The 20,316-nt window shown below is 36.1% G+C and overlaps 2 protein-coding genes across 3 annotated transcripts; both read left to right on the plus strand.

Annotated features, from left to right (window-relative positions):
• Positions 1–3,114: 3,114 nt before the first annotated feature.
• On the plus strand, positions 3,115–12,992 carry LOC140801870 (SUMO-activating enzyme subunit 1A-like). 2 transcript variants are annotated; one of them, XM_073157224.1, is made up of 10 exons: positions 3,161–3,414; positions 3,540–3,591; positions 3,738–3,933; positions 4,914–4,993; positions 5,113–5,229; positions 9,488–9,538; positions 10,174–10,240; positions 11,191–11,294; positions 11,368–11,475; positions 12,657–12,992. In XM_073157224.1, the coding sequence occupies exons 1-10, from the start codon at positions 3,332–3,334 to the stop codon at positions 12,768–12,770; spliced, it is 972 nt and encodes a 323-aa protein (XP_073013325.1). In that variant the 5' UTR covers positions 3,161–3,331; the 3' UTR covers positions 12,771–12,992. The 2 variants fall into 2 exon arrangements, with proteins under 2 accessions (XP_073013326.1, XP_073013325.1); XM_073157225.1 differs by lacking the exon at positions 3,540–3,591 and having other exon boundaries at positions 3,115–3,414.
• Positions 12,993–18,580: 5,588 nt separating this feature from the next.
• Positions 18,581–19,471, plus strand: LOC140802132 (uncharacterized). The gene has a single exon (XM_073157567.1). It carries the CDS (start codon positions 18,581–18,583, stop codon positions 19,469–19,471), a length of 891 nt encoding a protein of 296 aa, XP_073013668.1.
• The last annotated feature ends 845 nt before the right edge of the window (positions 19,472–20,316 follow it).

The raw sequence follows: 20,316 nt of genomic DNA on the forward strand, positions 1-20,316 counted from the left end.
ATTCTCTAAATTCATGTCTACTTTCTCATTTATTATCTCTGCATTACATATTTCAATTATTACCTAGCTTTGTAAAGAAATTGGAGTGCTACATGGATTAGCAAACACATCAAAATGTTAAGTGATACTAAGAAAACAACTATTAACTATTTTATTCTTACTATTGATTATTTTATTCTTACTTTTTTTCGATTCTTTTTTTTTAAATAATAAAATAAATTTGACTGCACAATATTAATAGCATGATTTTTATGAATTATTGTAAGCTTGATATGTGTACTTTAAAAAGGGAAATAAGGCTTACATACTTTAGAAAGAAAAAAAAAAAGCTAATAATAGTATTGGCTATTTGTTACGAACCGACTTAATTCGATCCGCAACAATTCTGGACTCGATGAAGCTCGTAACTTTTAAAAGGATCTGCAAACAATCTAATTGACAGATCCTCCTAAAATTTGGATATGTTGTTACCCTTGAATAGAGCTTTCCAACAAATCCAAGTCACAAAATTTGGATAATTAGATCTCAAGATATATACTAAATATTGGTCGAAGGTCAATTAGATCCTAGCTTGATAGCCCTCAAATTGCTAGATAGATGCTAGGTTTACTCTTTGGTATGAGAGGGAGAAGTTGTTGTAGAAGAAGGGGTTAGAAACTCGAAGAGACCAACCAAAGACTTGGGCGGTGAAAGAAGGGAGGGGGAGGGGGCGACAATGACTAGAGACAAGTTAAAAGGGAGATAGAGGCAATTTAATTATCCAAGTTTAACTCAAATTAGGGTTTCCTCCATATATTTATAGAAACTCACCTAAGGACTCATCAACTAAGTTAAACAACTCTAACAAACCCACAACTTTCCCTGCGGTGCGTTCTAATGCGCAAACGTATGCTGGCGTTCGAACGGCTCGATTTCATTCAAACGACCCAATTCCGTTTGAACACACAATTTGCATTCTCTATTTTTGCAAATGTGTGCATGCATTCGAATCCTTATTCGAACGCGCCCTGGCAAAAATACTTTTATTGCTTCTAACAAAACTCAACTAGATAAATAAGTTCATCCTCATAAACTCAATGCCGCGATTGGAGCCAATATGCATCGAATTGTATCACTATTCTTTAGTTAAATTAATATAAAAGTAATAATTATATTTGATGTGATATAAAATTAATATTAAAGTAATAAATTTGTATTAGGAATTAATAATATTTTTTAAATACGGACAAAGTAGTAATTTCTTATTATTATTGAATTAATTTTAAAAGTTATATGAAATAAAAGGAACGAGAATGATGAGTTAGTATACCAAAAAAATTAAGTTGTTATTTAATTACTACATCGGAATAAGAAGACTTATTCTAAAAAGCTTTGCCAATAATAAAATAGCAAGTATCAAAAGATAATAGAATACAAGATTCTCAGCAAATTTAATTAGGACACCATTAAATATTTTTTTTATCTCTTAAAAAGAAACATTAAATGAGTTTCATATACTATAAGTTAAGAGTTGTATTAACGACTAGTTTTACAAATAAAGGCATCACAATCTGAAATACAATAGGAGATGGAATTATAAGTTTTTCCAATTATACTCTATATAACGATTCATTATTTAGTGTCTATGGCTCCATTAGTTTTGTTCTATTTAGGAAAAAATGTAATTGTAAAATAAAATAAAATTTGTGTATTATGGTTTATTTTATTTTCATAGGAATGAATTACAAAAACATTTGTTGATATATAAATTGGATAATTGAATCGATTTCTAAGAAATTAATTGCAATGAACTAAAATAATATATATATATATATATATAATATTTTAATGGAAGATCTATTAAATATCAATCTCAATGTATATGAGCATGAATTTTTTTTTTCATTCAAGAGCCTGTAAGCTAAACATAGGGTCAATCCTTATTGAATATAAATGCATCTGGACCTCGAAGCATATAAAATAATGAATTGCAATAACTATGTCAACATTTATATTAAACGAGACACACATGGGCAATTCATCTTATTGAACAATTGCACTAAATTGTGTTACATTGTTGAATCAGACTTTTAAGCTGAACACAACTAAGTTAATACTTCAAACTGATGCATTAACAGACTTTTAAGTTACACCATTAAACTTGAGTCAAACTATTTAGCCAAAGCCAAGCCAAGCTATTAAATTCACATGTAAATAAACAATAATTTTCAAACCACCCAAGCTATGACCAACCCCACAATTTCCTGTTATGGGATGGCATCGACCAATCTGTAACTATTATCTATGCTACAGATGATTAGTGAACATGGATCGATAAGGTCTAACCATTGAACTACAATAATGACTTCTTATTAATTAATTAATTACATTTTTTTTTATTTTTTACTATTTATTTTCAAGTTCTTTTCCTATACACACACACATATATATATATAGTTTGACATTAGATATTTTGAAATGGCACAACTATTTAGATTAAAACCCATTGGTAAAAATTATAAGCTTGTTTCATATGGTTCGAAGAGATGTCCCATAATCATATTTCCTACTTCAATATAGAAAATGTCAACCACTCAAGCATGTCATATGTATATATTTATATTATTTATCTTATAATAAAGAATTAAATGAAATATGAGTACATGCAAGCCAAAAACAACTCCTAAATAATAAAAAAATACTTCGGATCAATGATTAGGGTTCCCTTAATAACAGTCATACTTTCATCAACTTTAATAACCTTCAAGCTAATTAATTAACCCTATGTAGTATTTAGATTATACATATTTATATTTTGATATTAGAAAACAAATAAAAATTTTCGCAAACTAAAATTGGTCTCAAACCAAAGGCTTTGAGTTTAAAAATTAGATAATTATTCTTAGACTCTTAAACTGTAACATATTTTTATATAGACTACTTGGAATTTTTGACATATTAACTTTATTAACTATGAAAAGCTTTCAAAATAGTTATTTTTATATCTGTTAGATTTCTTTTATTAAAAATATAATACGTGAGTGTCATAATATAAATATAATGCTTTCTAAGGATCGTACAGTTAAAAATAAAAAAGGTGGTCAAATATAAATGAACAATATTTTATGAGGTCATACAGTAGTATTTATCTATTAAAAATTAAATTATTTTGAAAAAAAATAGAGATAGAGGGTTACCTCACCGGAGGTACGTGGGATCCCAGTTTTTCTACTTCTCGATCTCGGCGAACCCCTGCCTCCTTTGCCGTCGCATCTTCTCGAGGGTTTCTTCGTCTCTCGGCCTTTCGTGCTCCTCATCTCTCTAGTTTTTTCTTAGCAGACTACGAATCGAGATGGACGGGGAGGAGCTCACAGCGCAAGAAACGGCTCTCTACGATCGCCAGATTCGAGTTTGGGGCGTCGACGCGCAGAAGAGGTAGTGGTTTCATCGTCTCCACGCCTTCACTATGTCGTGTAGCGAATTTTTTCTCATTTTCTCTCGATTTGAGGTATTCTGGGTGAGTTTTGGTTCCCTTTTGTTGCTTTCTTTGGTTTGTCTAGATTAAGCAAGGCTCACATACTGGTCAGTGGATTGAATGGTACAACGGTTGAGGCAAGTTTGATTTTTTTTACTTGATTTTTTCAGCTATTTGTTATCTTTCCCTCTTTGCTATTGTTCTAGAGAAAGATTTTGTTCGAAAGCTTCTATTTTGCGCACATATTCAGTGGGTAACTGAGGTTCTTCTTGTCTTTCTGTAGTTTTGCAAGAATATTGTTCTAGCTGGAGTTGGGAGCTTGACATTAATGGATGATAATTTAGTTAGACAGGAGGATCTTAATGCAAACTTCTTGATTCCTCCTGACGAGTCTATATACAGCGGCAAAACTATAGCAGAACTTTGCTGCAACTCTTTACGAGATTTCAATCCGATGGTCCGTGTTTCAGCAGAAAAAGGTGAGCGATTCTTAGATGATTTCTCATTTTTTAGGATTTGATGCATAATTGATGCCAACATCACCGATTTTTCCTGTCTGCTGCAGATATTTGACTATTTTCTAGTGTGTTGGCTAATTGTTTCTCTATGTAGGTAGTGTTGCTGTTTATCTAGGACTTGAAACATTGAAAGCTTAAGGGAAAACTGACTTTTAGAAAATAGTAACGCACCTACTTCACTTCATTCATCTTTTTGGGAGTATTTTCATGAAAAGTTATCTTTGAACTCTTATGATGGTAATATTTTTCTTGATCGGCAATCTAAGATGCTATTTTTTATTTTTATTTTCTAAATCAGACTCTTACTTTTGCAATAGTTGCTTTTCTTTTTGCTATGTATTTATATTATCTATGTGTTTTCATATCAAAGTTTGTTTATCTGCTAGTTATCCTTATTCATATATAGTTTATTTTATGCCAGTTGACTTGTGAATTTGGAGAGGATGACATATTGTCTGTTAGATGCTTATCATAGGGGCTACTATATGCGATGAGGAAAGCTCAGCTTGTAATTTGAAATGATTGAATATAACGTATAGCCAGAATCATTATAGCACTTCCTCAACAATACAAGGTTGGGCAGAACACCACTCAAAGATGAGAAGGCTCGAAAAGAATTTCCAAATCATTCATCGAGAGATAAATGCATTTCTTTATTAGCAACAAAACTCAACAATATGGGGCTGGCCAGAGCACAACTAAATGGCGAGAAGGCTCCAAAAGAATTTCCAAATCATTCATCTAGAGATGCATTCCTTGATTTGTAACAAAAGGAGTGACATCTTTAATGAAAGAAATTTCTGAGAGTGACGTTCAATCACATATCCTTAGTGCAAGATCTAGCAATTAGACGTTGTGATATAGTATTGTATCTACGATAACTGATTGTTTGGCTGTTACCACTTTGATGCCATACTAACCAATTTGCTTTGCTTCTTAAGGTGACTTGTCAAATTTTGCTGGAGAGTTCTTTGAAAAGTTTGATGTTGTAGTTATTAGCCGTGTCTCTCTTGAAGCAAAGGTTCTAAAACAGTAATCATACTCTCCTTTAAATAATTGCATGAAACTTATGTCAACTTCCTCATTTTTTGATGATCACTTATATTGTAGTACTTTCACTTATATCTTATTATGTCTCAGAAATCCATAAATGAGAAATGTCGCAAGAGATCAAAGCGCACTGCATTTTATACAATAGAATGTAGGGATTCGTGTGGCGAAATTTTTGTTGATCTGCAGAACTACACATATGCACAGGTGCGCATATGATTCTTGTCATAATATTTCTGTTGTTTTAAATCTCAGAAGTTGATTATTGATATTCCACCATCGGAATATACATGTTTTTCCTTTTCTCGATGCATAGAGAACAATCCTGCTATACCTTATATATAATGTTGCATTATCCAAATGTTACTATTAATGGTCCCTTTGTTTCAAGGGGAACTCACAGAAATGTCAGAACTAAGATTTAGCAAACAATAGGGTGAACTGTTGTGCCAAACATCATTTGCTTATCCAGAGTTACGTTCAAATAATTGTCTATTTTGGTGGTTCTTTTGATGGAAATGGTGTCTTGTATTTAAATTTGTAATGGTCAGAACAGTTTAGCGGTTTCTAGATTAATCCAATTCTAAGTTAGTTTTGGCCTTTGGGGTCAAATTGCCTACTTGTCAATGTGTCAGGGTTGGATCAGTAGTCACGTAGGTCCTTGTGATTCATAGTCAACTCAGATCTGGTTGGGTAAGGATCACATCAAGCTGATTTGGGATGGGTTTGGTTATTTGCCAGCAAATATGAACATCTAGATGAGGTAAAAGGATATTGATGTCTTGTAGTACTTCTTATCGAATATAATTATAAAATTCAATTTCCATCCAAGGTGATGCAGTTTTGGTACTTCTGGTTTCTTGGGAACTTGATATGCAGAAGCCCATATTCAGTCCACCCAAAATTAATAGCTGGAAATGCTCTCTAATCCAGGAAGTTGAGTTAGAGTCTCTTAGTCCTTCATTGCTTCATGATTATCTTTTTTCCTATTCTAGATTAGGGAGCACTACTCTTGATTAGAAATAAAAAATATCAGATTGTCTCTACTCTAGATTAGAAACACCATTTAACTTATTCCACACATAAGCCTAATTATAATTTTATACTTGATTTAACTAAAGTTATTTTAAAAATCCTCTCTTTCCTACTGTCCACTTATCTCATTCTACATATCTAAAGTTCTTGCCCAATTTTCTCACCTATCTTCTCTCTCCTACTACTCACTTATTGAACACTTTAATTTAAATTTATATGTTAAATCAAGGGCATTTGAGTCAATTTTTATTTTTATATGTATTTTATCTCAACTTTATGTCACATCAAAGATAATTATTACATTAATATTTTATATTACAAATAAACATTAGAATACCTTACTCTAGATTAGAGGTACAATTTTAAAAGTAAGAATTTATAATTAGCTATTTTAGATTTTCCTTTAGTTTGAAGGCAAACAAGGCTTAGAGTTTTGATTTCCTCACAAGTCAGAGCCTATGTGGAATATGATGCTTCACTATAGTTTGAAGCAGTGTTTTGAAAAGGCGACCGCATGTGCTTGGCAGCTTGACTTTGTAGGAAGTTCCTTTTTTTCTATTTTTCCTGCAATTAATATGTTCTTCTTAATATTTAATATAGCTTTTAGTCGCACAAGGATGATCATTACATATTAGGATTTATTATATCTTGTTTGATCATTGCAAGGGCTTTCTGAGGAAATATAAGTTATCTAATCGCTGTCTTTCAATGATTCTCTTTAGATAATTGTCATGTTAGTCTCATCCTAAGCACATAATAGTATGTTCTTTATCTGATTTAAATCATTTAACCATTCCTACATTCCTTTCAATTGTATAATTTCAGTATTTGAGGTAGCAATTAGAGTAAGAAAGTGAGAACTTGCTGTTATGGGTGTGACTTGTGATCATATTATTCTATATTTTGGTGTACACTATTAACAAATTAACCATAGTAGTATATTATTATATATCATACATAATTATTTTTTATTTTTTATATAGTAAAAATGCTAGACTGCCAAGGTGCCTGCATACCTCCTAGGTGTTATGTGGTGGGGTGGCCGCCCGCATACCACTGTTGCTCTTAAAACATTGGTTTGAAGTTTGAACACTAGAGTAGTGCTCTTGTTTACTCAGTTTGTATCCTTCCACCTGATAAAGAAATATTTGCATTGGGAATTTAAAGGATCAACGATATTTATGAGATGAACAAGAAATTTTCTGTTTATATATATATATATATATATTTTTTTTTTGTTACTTATCATGATTAGTGCTATTTCTGTTGAAATCAAAGTATCTGTTTTCTTTGTTCCAATTTTGAGAATTCATGGTTCTCCACTGCTCCTTGACTCTTATAAGGAAATTAGTGTGAGATTATGAGCAATAAAACTTTCTTATGGATAATCTAATTTACATCTTATGTCTAAGTTCCCTTTTCTTTTTATATATTACCAATTAGATTTCTTTATATAGTTGGTGCTTCTCAGTCTTCCTTGATTTTATCGAGGATGATAACTACTTGATTGAAAAATACAGAAGGAGATTTTTAGGACATGGGAAAATACCAAATACATTGGGATAAGCTGAACGTTTAGTTTCTTTCTGAAAATTCATAAGTAAATTTGGAAAACCTTGGACCAGATGAAACTTAAAAGAAGCAATATAAAGGTTAGCGGGGAATGTATAAAGAATAAACAAAGGGGAAATTATACTTTACTCTCATGTGGTTTGGCTCAATTGTACAAACTTTTCTAGACTTTCAACTTAAGCACTTAACTCTCTTGTCACTAGGACCAAAGTACAACTATTATCTTTTTCATCATATTAGATGGATACCAATGACCAACTTCTCCCACCATAATATCATATTTATATAACAAAAGTATTCCTCCACAATTTTTAATATAACTTGTAGTTGCCACTTTACATTTCTCTCAAGCAGACCAAATCCAAATCTGTTCACCTTTCTCCCTCAAATATCTCCAACAACTTTCTCACATTTCTTTCTCAAATCTTCACTAACAAGCATGCCTACTTTCCTTTCATCAAACATTGGAGGACAACCACATGTATCAAACAATGGAGGACAACTGACATTCATCAAGCATGTCTACTTCCCTCATTGCCTTGAACAATGGCTTCCCTCATTGCCTTGAGCAAGCAGCCGCTGCAGCCATTGGGCGGAGACAGCGTAGAGAGCAAATTTGCGACGTCTCGGCAGTCATCATACACGGAGGAGTTGGACGCCTCCGGGTATTTGAGCCACGGATGAGGTGAGCGATGATTTTTGGGAGGAGGTTCACGATGACATCGAGGTGGAGAGCGCAAAGCAGTGAGGAGGCAGAGGGCCTCAAGACAGATGATGAGCAGCAGGTGCTTGGAACTTGGGTTGGGGGCTGGGGGTCCGTGATAAGGGATTGGAGGTGGGTGGGAGTTGGGTTGGGATTTGAAGAGCCTAAAATAAGATTTTGAGATTGAAAATTGCCATCATGGCAAGAATTTGGGATATAGGTCTTGGAAGGATCGGAGAAGAGGGCTTGTATTAGGAAGAATGAGGGGATTTTGATGTACATTTTGACAAAGATTTGAGATGGGTTTTGGTTGGAGAAGACGAAGAATGAGATCTTTGAGTAGTGATGAAGAGAAATGATTGGGTTTGTAGGGTGGATTTTGGTAGGGAGGTGAGAGAAGATGGAGATGGGACCTAGCTTGATTAGATGATGAGAGCTCATGAGAGAACGATATAAATGGGGAAAAAAGAAAAGAAAATAAAAAGAGTGAAATATTGTTTACTCGTGACTTAATATATAGGGGAATTTTTTTTTTATCATTGTAGGTGCCAACTTTAATGGCAAATTAACAATTGCACTTTGGTCCAGACTACATAAGGATTAAGTACTTATGTTGAAAGTGCATAGGGATTTCATGTTATTGGCTAAACCATACGGGGGTAAAGTGTAATTTCCTTTTTAAGAGAATACCAATAAGAGCTTCCACTGCGCTGAACTGGGAGCATAACAATATCCAGATTGGCCTTTTGATTACCATACGCTTATAGCATGTCTTGTTCTGCACTGAGGTGCTCAATGGTACTTTCCTGTTTGATCTGAACATTGTAGGTGCCAACTTTCCTTTAGTACATATAGACGCTGCCAACTCTTGTACTTGGACTTTCGTGACTCCTAAAGAAATGAATGAATGCATCTGATATATTACATACAAGCTGCACCTCATTTCACATGTTCCTCATTTCTAACTTACAGGTCTATACTTTATATGTACTAACTTGGTGGCTCTGTTGTCTGCTTCCTATATATATTCCTGTTTTTCCGTGTAGTTTGTGCCTCATTTGCTCTTTAGATGTCTGCTTTATTTATGGGAAATGTCAGAATATAAGAATATAGAAGTTACATAAAATGATTAATTGCCTTCATTTATTTTGGCAGAAAAAACCTGATGGCACTGCTGAAGGCCAAGTGAATTACCCAAGCCTTGAGGTACATTATTTTATTGGTGATGCTTGATTTTTATCATGTTAGGTTCTTTCTTCTCAGTGTTAGTAGGGACCCTTTTGTATGCATAGTTGATGCTGGAGGCATTGGTGTTAACTGCTAGCAGCTTTATCTGTTTTTTCTCGTTTGCTGATTTTAAAAAGCATTATATACAGCATATTTGTATATGCGAATTCAGTTAAATTCACTTTGCAAGGATTTTGAGTTAACCATACCATTGAAATAGTATATTGAAAGGTAAGTATTGCCCTTTAATGTTTGTAGAAACTATGGGTTGAACGAGTCAAGATGGTTCTGATTGGCTGGCAGATGGCTGCTCAACTTGAGGCCTTGACCTAACCCAAAATAGGGTTTCTAAACCAAACTTGTGTTCATGTAGCATTCCCAAATCTTAATTTATATGAAATGTAGAAGTCGAGAGCATCATTTAGTTTAACTTCTGGTTTATTTCCGTGCAGTATCACCATGATGGTGCAGGTTTGATATTGTTTATAATTTGAACATACAAATTCAGTGAAATTGTGCATACAAATTACAAACTCAGGACAAGTATAAACATCATCTTTTATATCAAATCTTATTTCCGTTATATTGTTTATCATAGTCTGCTGGTATTGCAGGAAGCAATTTTGACACCTTGGAGGGATCTTCCAAGGAAAGTGAGCAAATTGTATTTTGCCATGAGAGGTTAGTGAGGGTATTGAGCATGAAGCCTCAATTTATTTCCTACACTGTAATAACTATGTTAACACGTAACCATAAAATTTATCTATGTTTCTAGTTTTAATCTGCAGAAATCTTAGTTGCTCTTGTTAATTTCTTAATTAAATTGGTCAAATAATTTGATGGAAATTGAATTTTTCTCCTTACATGTATTCTAATTCTAGGTTATCTCAGATATAGAATCGTTCTGCTACAATTGTTTTTTATGATGTCATTATTATATTCTGAGCTACTTTGACTCCTGCAGATTAGTTTCTCACAAGCTGACTTGATCTATTACTTGTGTTATAGTATCAAACTACCAATTAATTTTCATGGTAAGCTTACTTTAGGAGATAGCGCATTTGTTTGGGCTATACCGCTATACTCATTCACTTTATGGTTTGTTGAAATACATCCAAGTTTTCTGAATCTCTACAGAGGTCGGAAACTGGTCGATCTGATTACATTTTGCATAACATTGCAACATCTCTCCTTAAATCTTATTTTGGAATGAGAGTTGTGAAAATTCTAGGATCTCTTTGAAAATTTGCTGATATATGAAAAGACTGTGGAGATATAAGAGGCAACCCCCAAATAAGTAGATACACGAAAATAGTGTGTACAAAGTTTCTAGAGTCTCAAGCTTATCCATTGTATCAATATGATGCTAGATAAAAGTGTTTTTGAGCTTTTTTAAGAATTGTTGGCGAGTTTTCATTGCACGACATACATTGTAATCCGTTCCAGGATCAACGATGAGATGTGCCATTGGGTTGTGGTAGACAGTGTTTTTCATTAGAAGTTTGCTTTTGCTAGTAAATACAGTTTATGAAGTTGATTAACTAGCCATCTTTTTGTCCAACTGTTTAGACACCAGTCATTCTATATACTGGGTGTCGTTGCATTAGTTGATAAATTTTATTCTCGTACAGTGTTGGAAAAGTTTGAATTGTCCGAGGGGCGTAATCCTGGTGAAACATCTATTTCTGATCTTCCTGTAATTTTGAAGCTAAGGAAGGGAATGTGTGATGCTCAGGTATTCAATTGTATTTTCTTTAGGTGATACCATCAAGTTACATATGATATTAACATTGAATTGCGGATTGCAGTTGTTGAATGAGTCTCATGTTCCAACGGGGCTCTTGGAGCGGCTACTAGCGGCTGGAAGAAAAGAACATCCTTCAGTATGTGCAATCCTAGGGGGCATACTTGGTCAGGTGTGTTCGAGCTCCTTGAGTTACTGCTGAAGATTGGCTTATCAGTTATTAGTTATTACATCTTTACAGTAGTTGGTAAAGCTGAATAAGGTTTTTTGTGAGGAATTTCAGCACGAATTTTGCTTACCTAGTTAGATGGTAAACTTAATCTGAAGAAGGCTTGCCTCACTACAACTAAGTGTGAGTTTTAAGTCATGAAAACAGTGACACTACATAAAGCTTTGTTTGTCATGCCCTTCCAGCATTGGCTGGAGCCTCTCACAGAGGCTTTGTTTTTTTTTAATTCATCTAGCTAAAATGTACGTGACTAATGGAAATTCACAATCAACAACAGTATACAAATATAGACAGCCGTATTGCATAATGTATTTAACCATTGCTAGCTTTTGCAGTAGCAGTGATAGAAAAACACCATAAAACCAATTTTAATTAGTCACTATCATGCGCTGTTGGATGGCAGTGATTAAATGAGAGTGTGAAAAGGATGTTGGATCATATGCCTCACATGACAATATAGGAAAATTAACCTTGTTGATGTAATGCTATTAAACATTTCCAAACCGTGTCAATTCTGCCTTGTGGATCTCAAATTCCTAACAGCTCTGTGTCTCATGGAACTAAGGGTCGTGTTATTAGTGGTTGATGATGTGTTGCGGATGTCTTGTCACTAAGATAAGTAGCTTGCTTAAGTAAAATTACGATTTTATTTTATCATATCGTTTTCTGTAAATCCTAGCTATCTAGCAGCCATCTATTACTAGAGGTTTGTAGAATATAGTTGAACCAAATCTAGACCCCAGAAGTCAATTGCCAACAGTTTATAATTTAATGTGGTTCGAGACACCTCATTTTGGTAAGTAATCTGAAAAACAAAAAAGGTGATGCATCTGGAATACCATCTTTTTACTTTCTCTAAAGATATTGGCACAGATGATCCCGAGAAAAATAAAATGAGGATGCTATCTTCAAGAAACAGCACTGGCTGCTGTTGGTTGGTTACAAAAGGAAGTTCATCCTGCCCTTCTTTTTAATGTTAGCAGGGGCATGGAGAATCAGTGCCTAATTTGCCTTCTTGCTCCATTACTTACTATCAAACAATTATATATTTCGATGAAAACTATGCTTAGAGTCTTCTCTGCTGAGTGGTTTACTAATCTTCCTCTGATTATTTGATTTCATAGGAAGTGATTAAAGGAATTTCTGGTAAAGGAGCTCCTCTCAAAAACTTCTTCTACTTCGATACTGCTGACGGGAAAGGTGTGATAGAGGACATTACAAAGCCTTCTGAAAGCTGATATTCTGCAACTGTGATGCTGGTGCTGGGGAGGAACAGTCATCTTGTCTAACTCTGCTAATCTTCTTTTTGTTCAGCCACCCATTCTAAGCTTCATATTGTCCATTCCATTGTGTCTAATTATATATTCAAAATACAAATACCCTGTTAAGCTATTGCCATTGTTAACCATTTGCACAATGTGCTTTTCGTAAGCTCTGTATATTGAAATCTTTGCGAGTAACTGCTTTTTTGTGGAATAGTTTGCATTGGATGAATAGATTACCGGCGTATTAAAAAAAATTTATGTCACATTAAGTGTAATTATTACACTATTATATTGGTTTATAATTAAACATCATATTAGTAGAAATTGGTATAAATTTTTTTTATACAAATTTAAGATATTGCATCCTCGCTAGGAGTTAAACAGTTAAAACTACATTCGAGAGCCACCATAGATTATATTTGCATTTACAACTCTTTGGCAAAATATACTTCATATATAGTTTTTCAATAACTTAGTCACAGAGTCTAAGTGCACTCCCATGCACGCACGAACTCGCTTAACGTATCCGAAATCCAAGGAGCAAATCCTCCAAGCGCGTAACAAACAAAAACCAACTCAAAGCAAAGATTTCGCACACGTTCAAAACTTCAAACGTGGGTTAAAATAGGTCGGTCGTTCATAAACTCCAAAAGCTTCCCAACAAACGTTCCAAGATCCTTCCTTTCCCTCTCCTCCCAACTACGTACTGTGAACACACACCATGAGAAGATCCAAAGGAGATGAAGAAGACCAACTCCAACTCCAACTCCAACTCCACAACCAATTCCACCACCTGCATCAAGACTGGATCTCCTACAAGAAGTCCATACCACGCCGCCGCAGCCACCGCCACCGCCACCGCCGCAGCTCTTCAACCATCTCCAGCACCCCGGATTTCCTAAAACTCCTTCACAACTCACCAAAGAAGCTCATCTCTTCCCTCCAAGAAAACCAAACCCCCTCAACGCGATCGAGTACCGCAATGCTTACCGGTGATAGCTCGGTCGACGACATCATAACGGCGAGGAAAGCCGCAATAAAGAGCGGCAAGTTTAAGGGAAGGAGGCTCCTGGAGGACTTGGAGGGTGTAAGAGACGAAGAGATTTGTAGTCTTTGCTCCTCTGTGCTGATCCAAGGAGCTGGAATCGACTCCCTTTGCTCGTGTTGTTCGTCATCGGTCGACGGCTATGGCGAAAATTACAACATAGGATACATTTCTTCTTCTTCCTCCTCCTCTTCTTCTTCTTCAAAACTTTCACTCAAGAGCGTGAAGAAGGAAGAGGTAAAAGTTGGTGAGAGAAGAGAGAGTGGTCATGGAGGGAAGCGGGCGATGGGGATGGGATGCTTTGCCATTGCTCTTGTGATCTTAGCTTTCGTTCTCATCTCTTACCTAGAGTTTGGCATGGAGGAGCATGTTGAGTACATGATCCCTACATGAATCTTGAAGACTTTTTATTTCATGCATTTGTGCATTATTTTGTTAAGGTTTTGATTGATTTGCTTCAATGTTGAATCTTATTGTTGTACTAATTATGCTGTGAAAATAGAGATGTATATATTCTACACGTACCAAATAGCAAAAATAATATTGTTTTTTTGTTGTTGTGGAATTTAGAGAGGAACATGGCACTCTTCTTTGGCCACTGTTAAAAATTAATAATAGTAATAATAATATCTGATAAATAGAGGGATACAATAAGAGAAATAATAGTCATTTAGCAAAATATTTTCACATCTTATGATTTAATGGAGTTGCGGAGTTAAAAAAAAGATTATGGATAATTCTTATAAAATATCAATTCCTATAAAATAATTCCACCCAAAACAAAAGCACATATATTTATTATCCTTTAAAAACAACTCATTAAGAAATAATTCATTCATGGAATAAAAATGATTAAAAATATTATTTCTAACATCCTCCAAGCAAAGCCTAAAGAGAATAATTTCGACCCTCACTATGACTTATTTATAGAGGTGATCATATGGCCCAACTTGCCAATGCCCGGCCCGACCCGAACTTTCGAATTGCAAAGGGGTGGCACGAGCCAAACTTTTGGCTGCATAGCTTGGCTCGAAAACTTGCCCGTTGGCCCGACCCACTTCATCGGATTCTTAGATATATTCGAGGATATTAAAATCGTCTAACCTTCCAAGAAAGCCTAGCTCGAAGCCCGAAGCTCGCCGTTTCACAAAAACATGAGGCTGATGTAGTATAAAAATAGCAGAGAAGTCTTTTTCTTGCTCCGTTTCTTTGAAAGCCACCGCTTCTATTGCTGCCTCAAAATTCTCCCCAACTAGACCCACATAGTTCACTCGGATCTTTAATTGCCCCAGCTCCGCTCCTGCATTCTTCTCATTTGTCTAGTTCTTGATGCTCTCAAGAAGCTCTCGACCTACACCAATGGCTACTCTTCTCGTGAGCATTGGAGGCCAAGGCAATGCTCAAGAATAGCGAGAGACTACAATGGTAGAGGAGACAGATCACTTAGGGTTTGCTCTTATCTAGCAGCATCTAATAATAACACTATTACCATTGTCTTATACATAGCAATTCGATGGAGATAGGGTTGCCGCTCCACACAGTGGGGAGTATGATAAGATTTACTTCCAGTCGTATTCCCATGTCATGATCCATGAGGAGATGATCAATGTCAATTGGTCTTCTCCCATTCTTAATCTGGTTACCATCTCATGGTTTCTAATTCCCATTGTTGTCTTAGTTATTATTGCGTCGATTAATGTCGCCTTATTAAGTGCAGCTCGCTCAGCCTCAGCTCACACTCTCACGAGCTGAGCCGGTGGACAGTAACGGACTAGACTATTCTAATCTAGTCTAACCCGACTCACTCGCGGACAGGACGGACAACTCTGTTCGGCCCAAACTCCGGATGATGACTATCCATTTGGCACTAGCTGGGCGAGCACCCATGTGGGTGGATTAATAGGATATTAGAAGTGCCCCCTCACAAATGGAACTCTGCTGTGGGGCCCGCTCCTTCCAAGGGCACAATATTCCCACAAGTGGCAATTCACGTGGGCGGGGCTGATTGCTTGATGTCCCATTAGTAACAATTACCATTTAGTTGCTACAATTTCTACATCTCTTCATATTATATATATATATATATATATATATATATATATATATATATATTCCTCAAAAAATTTTACATTGATACCCAAAAACATAACCAATCAATAAAGATATTATCAAGTTAAATATAAATAGACAATTTTTTCTTATTTTTATATACTCCTTTCGTATCAGAGTATCTGTCCTTTTCATCTACTAAATTACTAAGATTTTTTTACTTATAATTATCAAAAGTAATTTGAAGAGTATCCACACAAAAATCAGAGATTTTCAAGGAGTATTATTAAATAAGAAGTTTTGGAGGCACATACATGTAAGAAACTCTTTGTCTTTTAACCTCATTTTGATATATTTACAAATTTATGTATTTTTTTTTAGTGGTGGAGCCGAGAACAAAAATTTATGAGGTGGTGGTGGGGGGTGCAAGATCTATGCTTAAAGTATTTTAAAAAAAGATAATAGAAGTAATGAAAGTTTCTAGTGAGTCTAATTATAACTTGTTCATGTTGATTGAAAATGAGTAATTATTATAATTAATATTTACATCCAGTATATAAAAATATGGGAAGTGCCGCTCTCTCGAGAACTCATTTCTCACTATATATTTTTTTCATCTAAGTGGACTTTTAGAAAGTTATCACTTTCTTTCTTTACATTACATATGTAGAACACATCATAATAATAACAGATGCACCGGTTGATATCGCCTGAGCAAAAATTACAGTACACATGTTAATATGTGATAATAGAGAATAACTTTTATATTTTCATCTCTACGAACATATGAAGTTAAATGAATTAATTGCTTTCCATGCATATATACCTGCAAAGTTCTTAGGAAGCTTCGCTCAAATAATTAATTATCTTGTATTAGGGTGTTTATTTTACACAATTATTGTATTGAGGTAGCCCTTGAGATCATGTGCATCCACTGTTAATGGTACAGAGAATATGGAGCTTCATCATTAGATATATAGTCTTCTGTTTAGATTACAATATCCTTCTTATAGTACAACTCCAGCCTTCCTATTAAAGCTTAATGATAGAGCTTTAAAGAGAGTAAAGCTCTCCTTTTCTTGGCTTTGGTTCTTTCTAATGACGCAAATGGGAGAAGATTAATGTAAGTTGAATGAAGTAGAGGCTAGAAGATGAATAAAAAACATTATATAACCAAGAAATGAAATAATAGCAATTTGATATGTGGCTCTAATCATTAATCATTGGGAATAAAGTCACGATGATTGGCTAAAGATGCCCTCAAAAATCATAGTGGACCAAGGGTTGCATGATATTCCAAACAAAGTACCAAGCTCCCACCCAAGAGGTTGTTTTCATGATTTGATTCAGAACATATTAGAATACAAAAGATGAAAAATTATCAGTAGAAGGTTATGAATTGGAATCAAATATAAAAACTTCTATACTTTATTAGAGTTGTTTATTAATAGGTGTCAAGCATCATGGAGTTAAAATTATTAGAAGCTAAGGATTGTAGTAAGAATAAGACATATCTTATCTAGCCCACCAAGCCTAAACCCTGACTAAATAAAATAAGAAATGCTAAGCCAAAGGGGACCCAAAGAGTGCTAAAACCAACATCTGTATGATAATAATGAATTCATCTATCCTAGTTCCAGATCACACCAGATAAGCTAGTGGAATAATCCTCACATAGGGCCAAGGGAATAATAGTAGATGAAAAGCCACTCTATATTTTGTTTTTATCATTGTTCACTTCTCAAAAATACTTTTTTTGAGATGAATAGATAATACTTTTTTTTTAAAAAAATATTAATTTAAGAAGAAGAAAAATTAAAATATAAGGATTGAATGGTAAATGCCCATATGAATGTTTTTAAGTTATTATAACACACCGTCTACCTAAAAGGGGGTTAAAGGAAAAGTATTATGAACTGCTAAAGTTTGGGTGGGGTTGTGATTATAATAATTAATAAGGTGGGGGGGGAGGGGGGGGGGGGGAGAGAGATTAGAGCAAGGGTAGGTGTGTATGTGTCAACGCCACGTGGAGGCACCAAACTTTCTCTCCCTCTATAATTTCTATCCCCCACGCCACCAAGAGGGGTTCGGGATCTTCGGTAGTTATAGGCCGCGGGAACCTGAAGGAAAGCTTTTCTTTTGCTATCGACGGGATCATTTGCAGTGCAGTCTGCGGGAACTTCACATATCTAAATACTTGGCAGCTATTTATTGGCTGGCTCTTATCCCAACAAATAATAAGGTGGTCGCTAGTAGCTCCAGTCGCCACGTCAATGCGGGCTTAAATTATATATATATAATAAATATAATTATAGGTAATAAATTTCCAACGCCGAAGGATTGTAGGTGATTTTTTCTCTTCTCAGTTCTCACACTCTCTCTCTCACACACACACACACACACACACAAATTTGGGCTTCCTCCATCCCTACATTTAATTGCCTCCTCTTTAATCTTTATCGTTGAGTGGGCCTCCTTTCCCATGTGCCCTCTTATGACATAGTAGAATTTAGAGATAGCTAGTAGCTAGAGAGAGAGAGAGAGAGAGAGAGAGAGAGAGAGAGAGAGAGAGAGATATTTAGTAGTAGTAGTACTACTACTAGTTGTGCTGCAACCTCCAACCACTGCTTCTCACCTTCATTCACCTACACAAAACCAAAGTATCTCTCTTTCTCTCTTTTCTCCTTCCATGGATCACTCGACGGAGACGCCCAAGAGGCGGAGCAGCGCCTCGTCGTCCCCGGACTTCGAGTTCTGGATGGTCGGAAACCCTAATACTTTCCCTCAATCCCCTCTCGTAACCGCCGACGAGCTCTTCGTCGACGGCGTCCTCCTCCCCCTCCATCTTCTATCCATACCCACCGCCACCGCCACCTCCAACGCTGAACCCGACCCGATTCCCCAACCCGAACCCGAACCGGAGCGCGAGCGCGAGCCCGAGCCCGAGCGAGAGGCCTCCGCTCTCGGCGCCTCCATCACCGCCTCGGTGACTTCCAGCTCGAAGCGGTGGAGGGATATCTTTAAGGTGGTCGGGGAGAAGAAGGGGGACGAGAAGGAGAGGAGATCCAGCAAGGAGCGCAAAGCCGGCGGCGGTGGCGCCGCCGAGATCAACATCAACATCTGGCCATTCGCGAGGAGCCGGTCCGCCGGAGACGGCGCAGCCGCGAGGCGACCGAAGTCCTCCTCGTCGGCTCCGCCTCGGAAGTCGTGCAGCGCGCCGTGCTCGCGGAGTAACTCGCGCGGCGGCGGCGGCGGATCCGGATCCGGATCGGGGAGGCGATGGGCGGCGAGCCCGGGGCGGGCGGGGCTGAGCGGTGGGGTCCATCTCGGTCGGAGCGGGCCGGTGTGGCAGTTGAGGAGGGGCGGGAAGGGGCCACCGGCCGAGGCGGTGTCGGTGGCGGAGAAGGATACCGCCGGTAAGAGGAGCGGGGGCGGGGGCGGGGTGAGGGTGCTGAACTCGTGCATCGGTTATCGCAACCAGGTGAGCTGTCGCGGTGCCCGGACCAAGGGGGAGGAGGGCAGTGGTGGAAATGGGAGCTTGTTTAATTTGAGGGGTTTCTTCTCCAAGAAGGTGTATTGATGCAATGCAATGCAATGTTTGTAGATATTTTTGCTTGGTTTTTTTTTGGGGGGGTGTGTCTTGTAATTACTAATTAACCACTCTTATAGTAATCATCTTACTTTTGTCTCTAATTTATAAGATTACATGTTAATAACGATGGAGATGGTGTGTAGTAGTGTAGCACACCACTAGCAGTGGTATGCATATTTTTAAATTCTCTCTCTCTCTCTCTATATATATATATCTTTGCTTCACCGTCACATCAAGAACTCATCTCCTTTCAGCCAACAATTGTAATAGTTAATGCTTGGTTTCCCAAGTATTTTTTCTTATTCTAAATTAGAAATATTATTCTAAAATTTATAACTAAGTATTAAATTATTTCTACTCCAGATTAAAAATACTATTCAAATTATTCTATGCACAAGTCTAATTATAATTTTTCTAGCAAGAGGAGAGAGGGAGAGGAGAGAATTTACTAACATTCTTGGAATTTCTCGTCATTGTCTGGGTATTTTTTAATGCTAGTAAATCCTTTGCCTTCTTCACAAGTTATTGCCTGCCAAAGCCAAAAACGGAAACATTGCATATCGTGTAGTAATTACGAAAAAGAAACCAATAATGTATATTAAAAAGTATAAAATGATATTTAAATACAACGATCTAAATTTAAGTAACGAAATTTTAAAACAACAATCTAAATTTAATTACTAATTTTTAATTAACATTCCGTCCGAGGATTTTATAATCCAATCTTTTTTTCTTTATAATTTTTATATAATATTTTGAGTTCAACTAACTATTTTCAAACTATCAAGTTGGGGGGTAGAGTAATTAAATCTAGAAGAAGTTTTTAATTTGAT

The sequence above is a fragment of the Typha latifolia genome, chromosome 15 (assembly GCF_019914945.1).
Source record: "Typha latifolia isolate L0001 chromosome 15, TyphaL0001v2, whole genome shotgun sequence".
Lineage (NCBI taxonomy): Eukaryota > Viridiplantae > Streptophyta > Magnoliopsida > Poales > Typhaceae > Typha > Typha latifolia.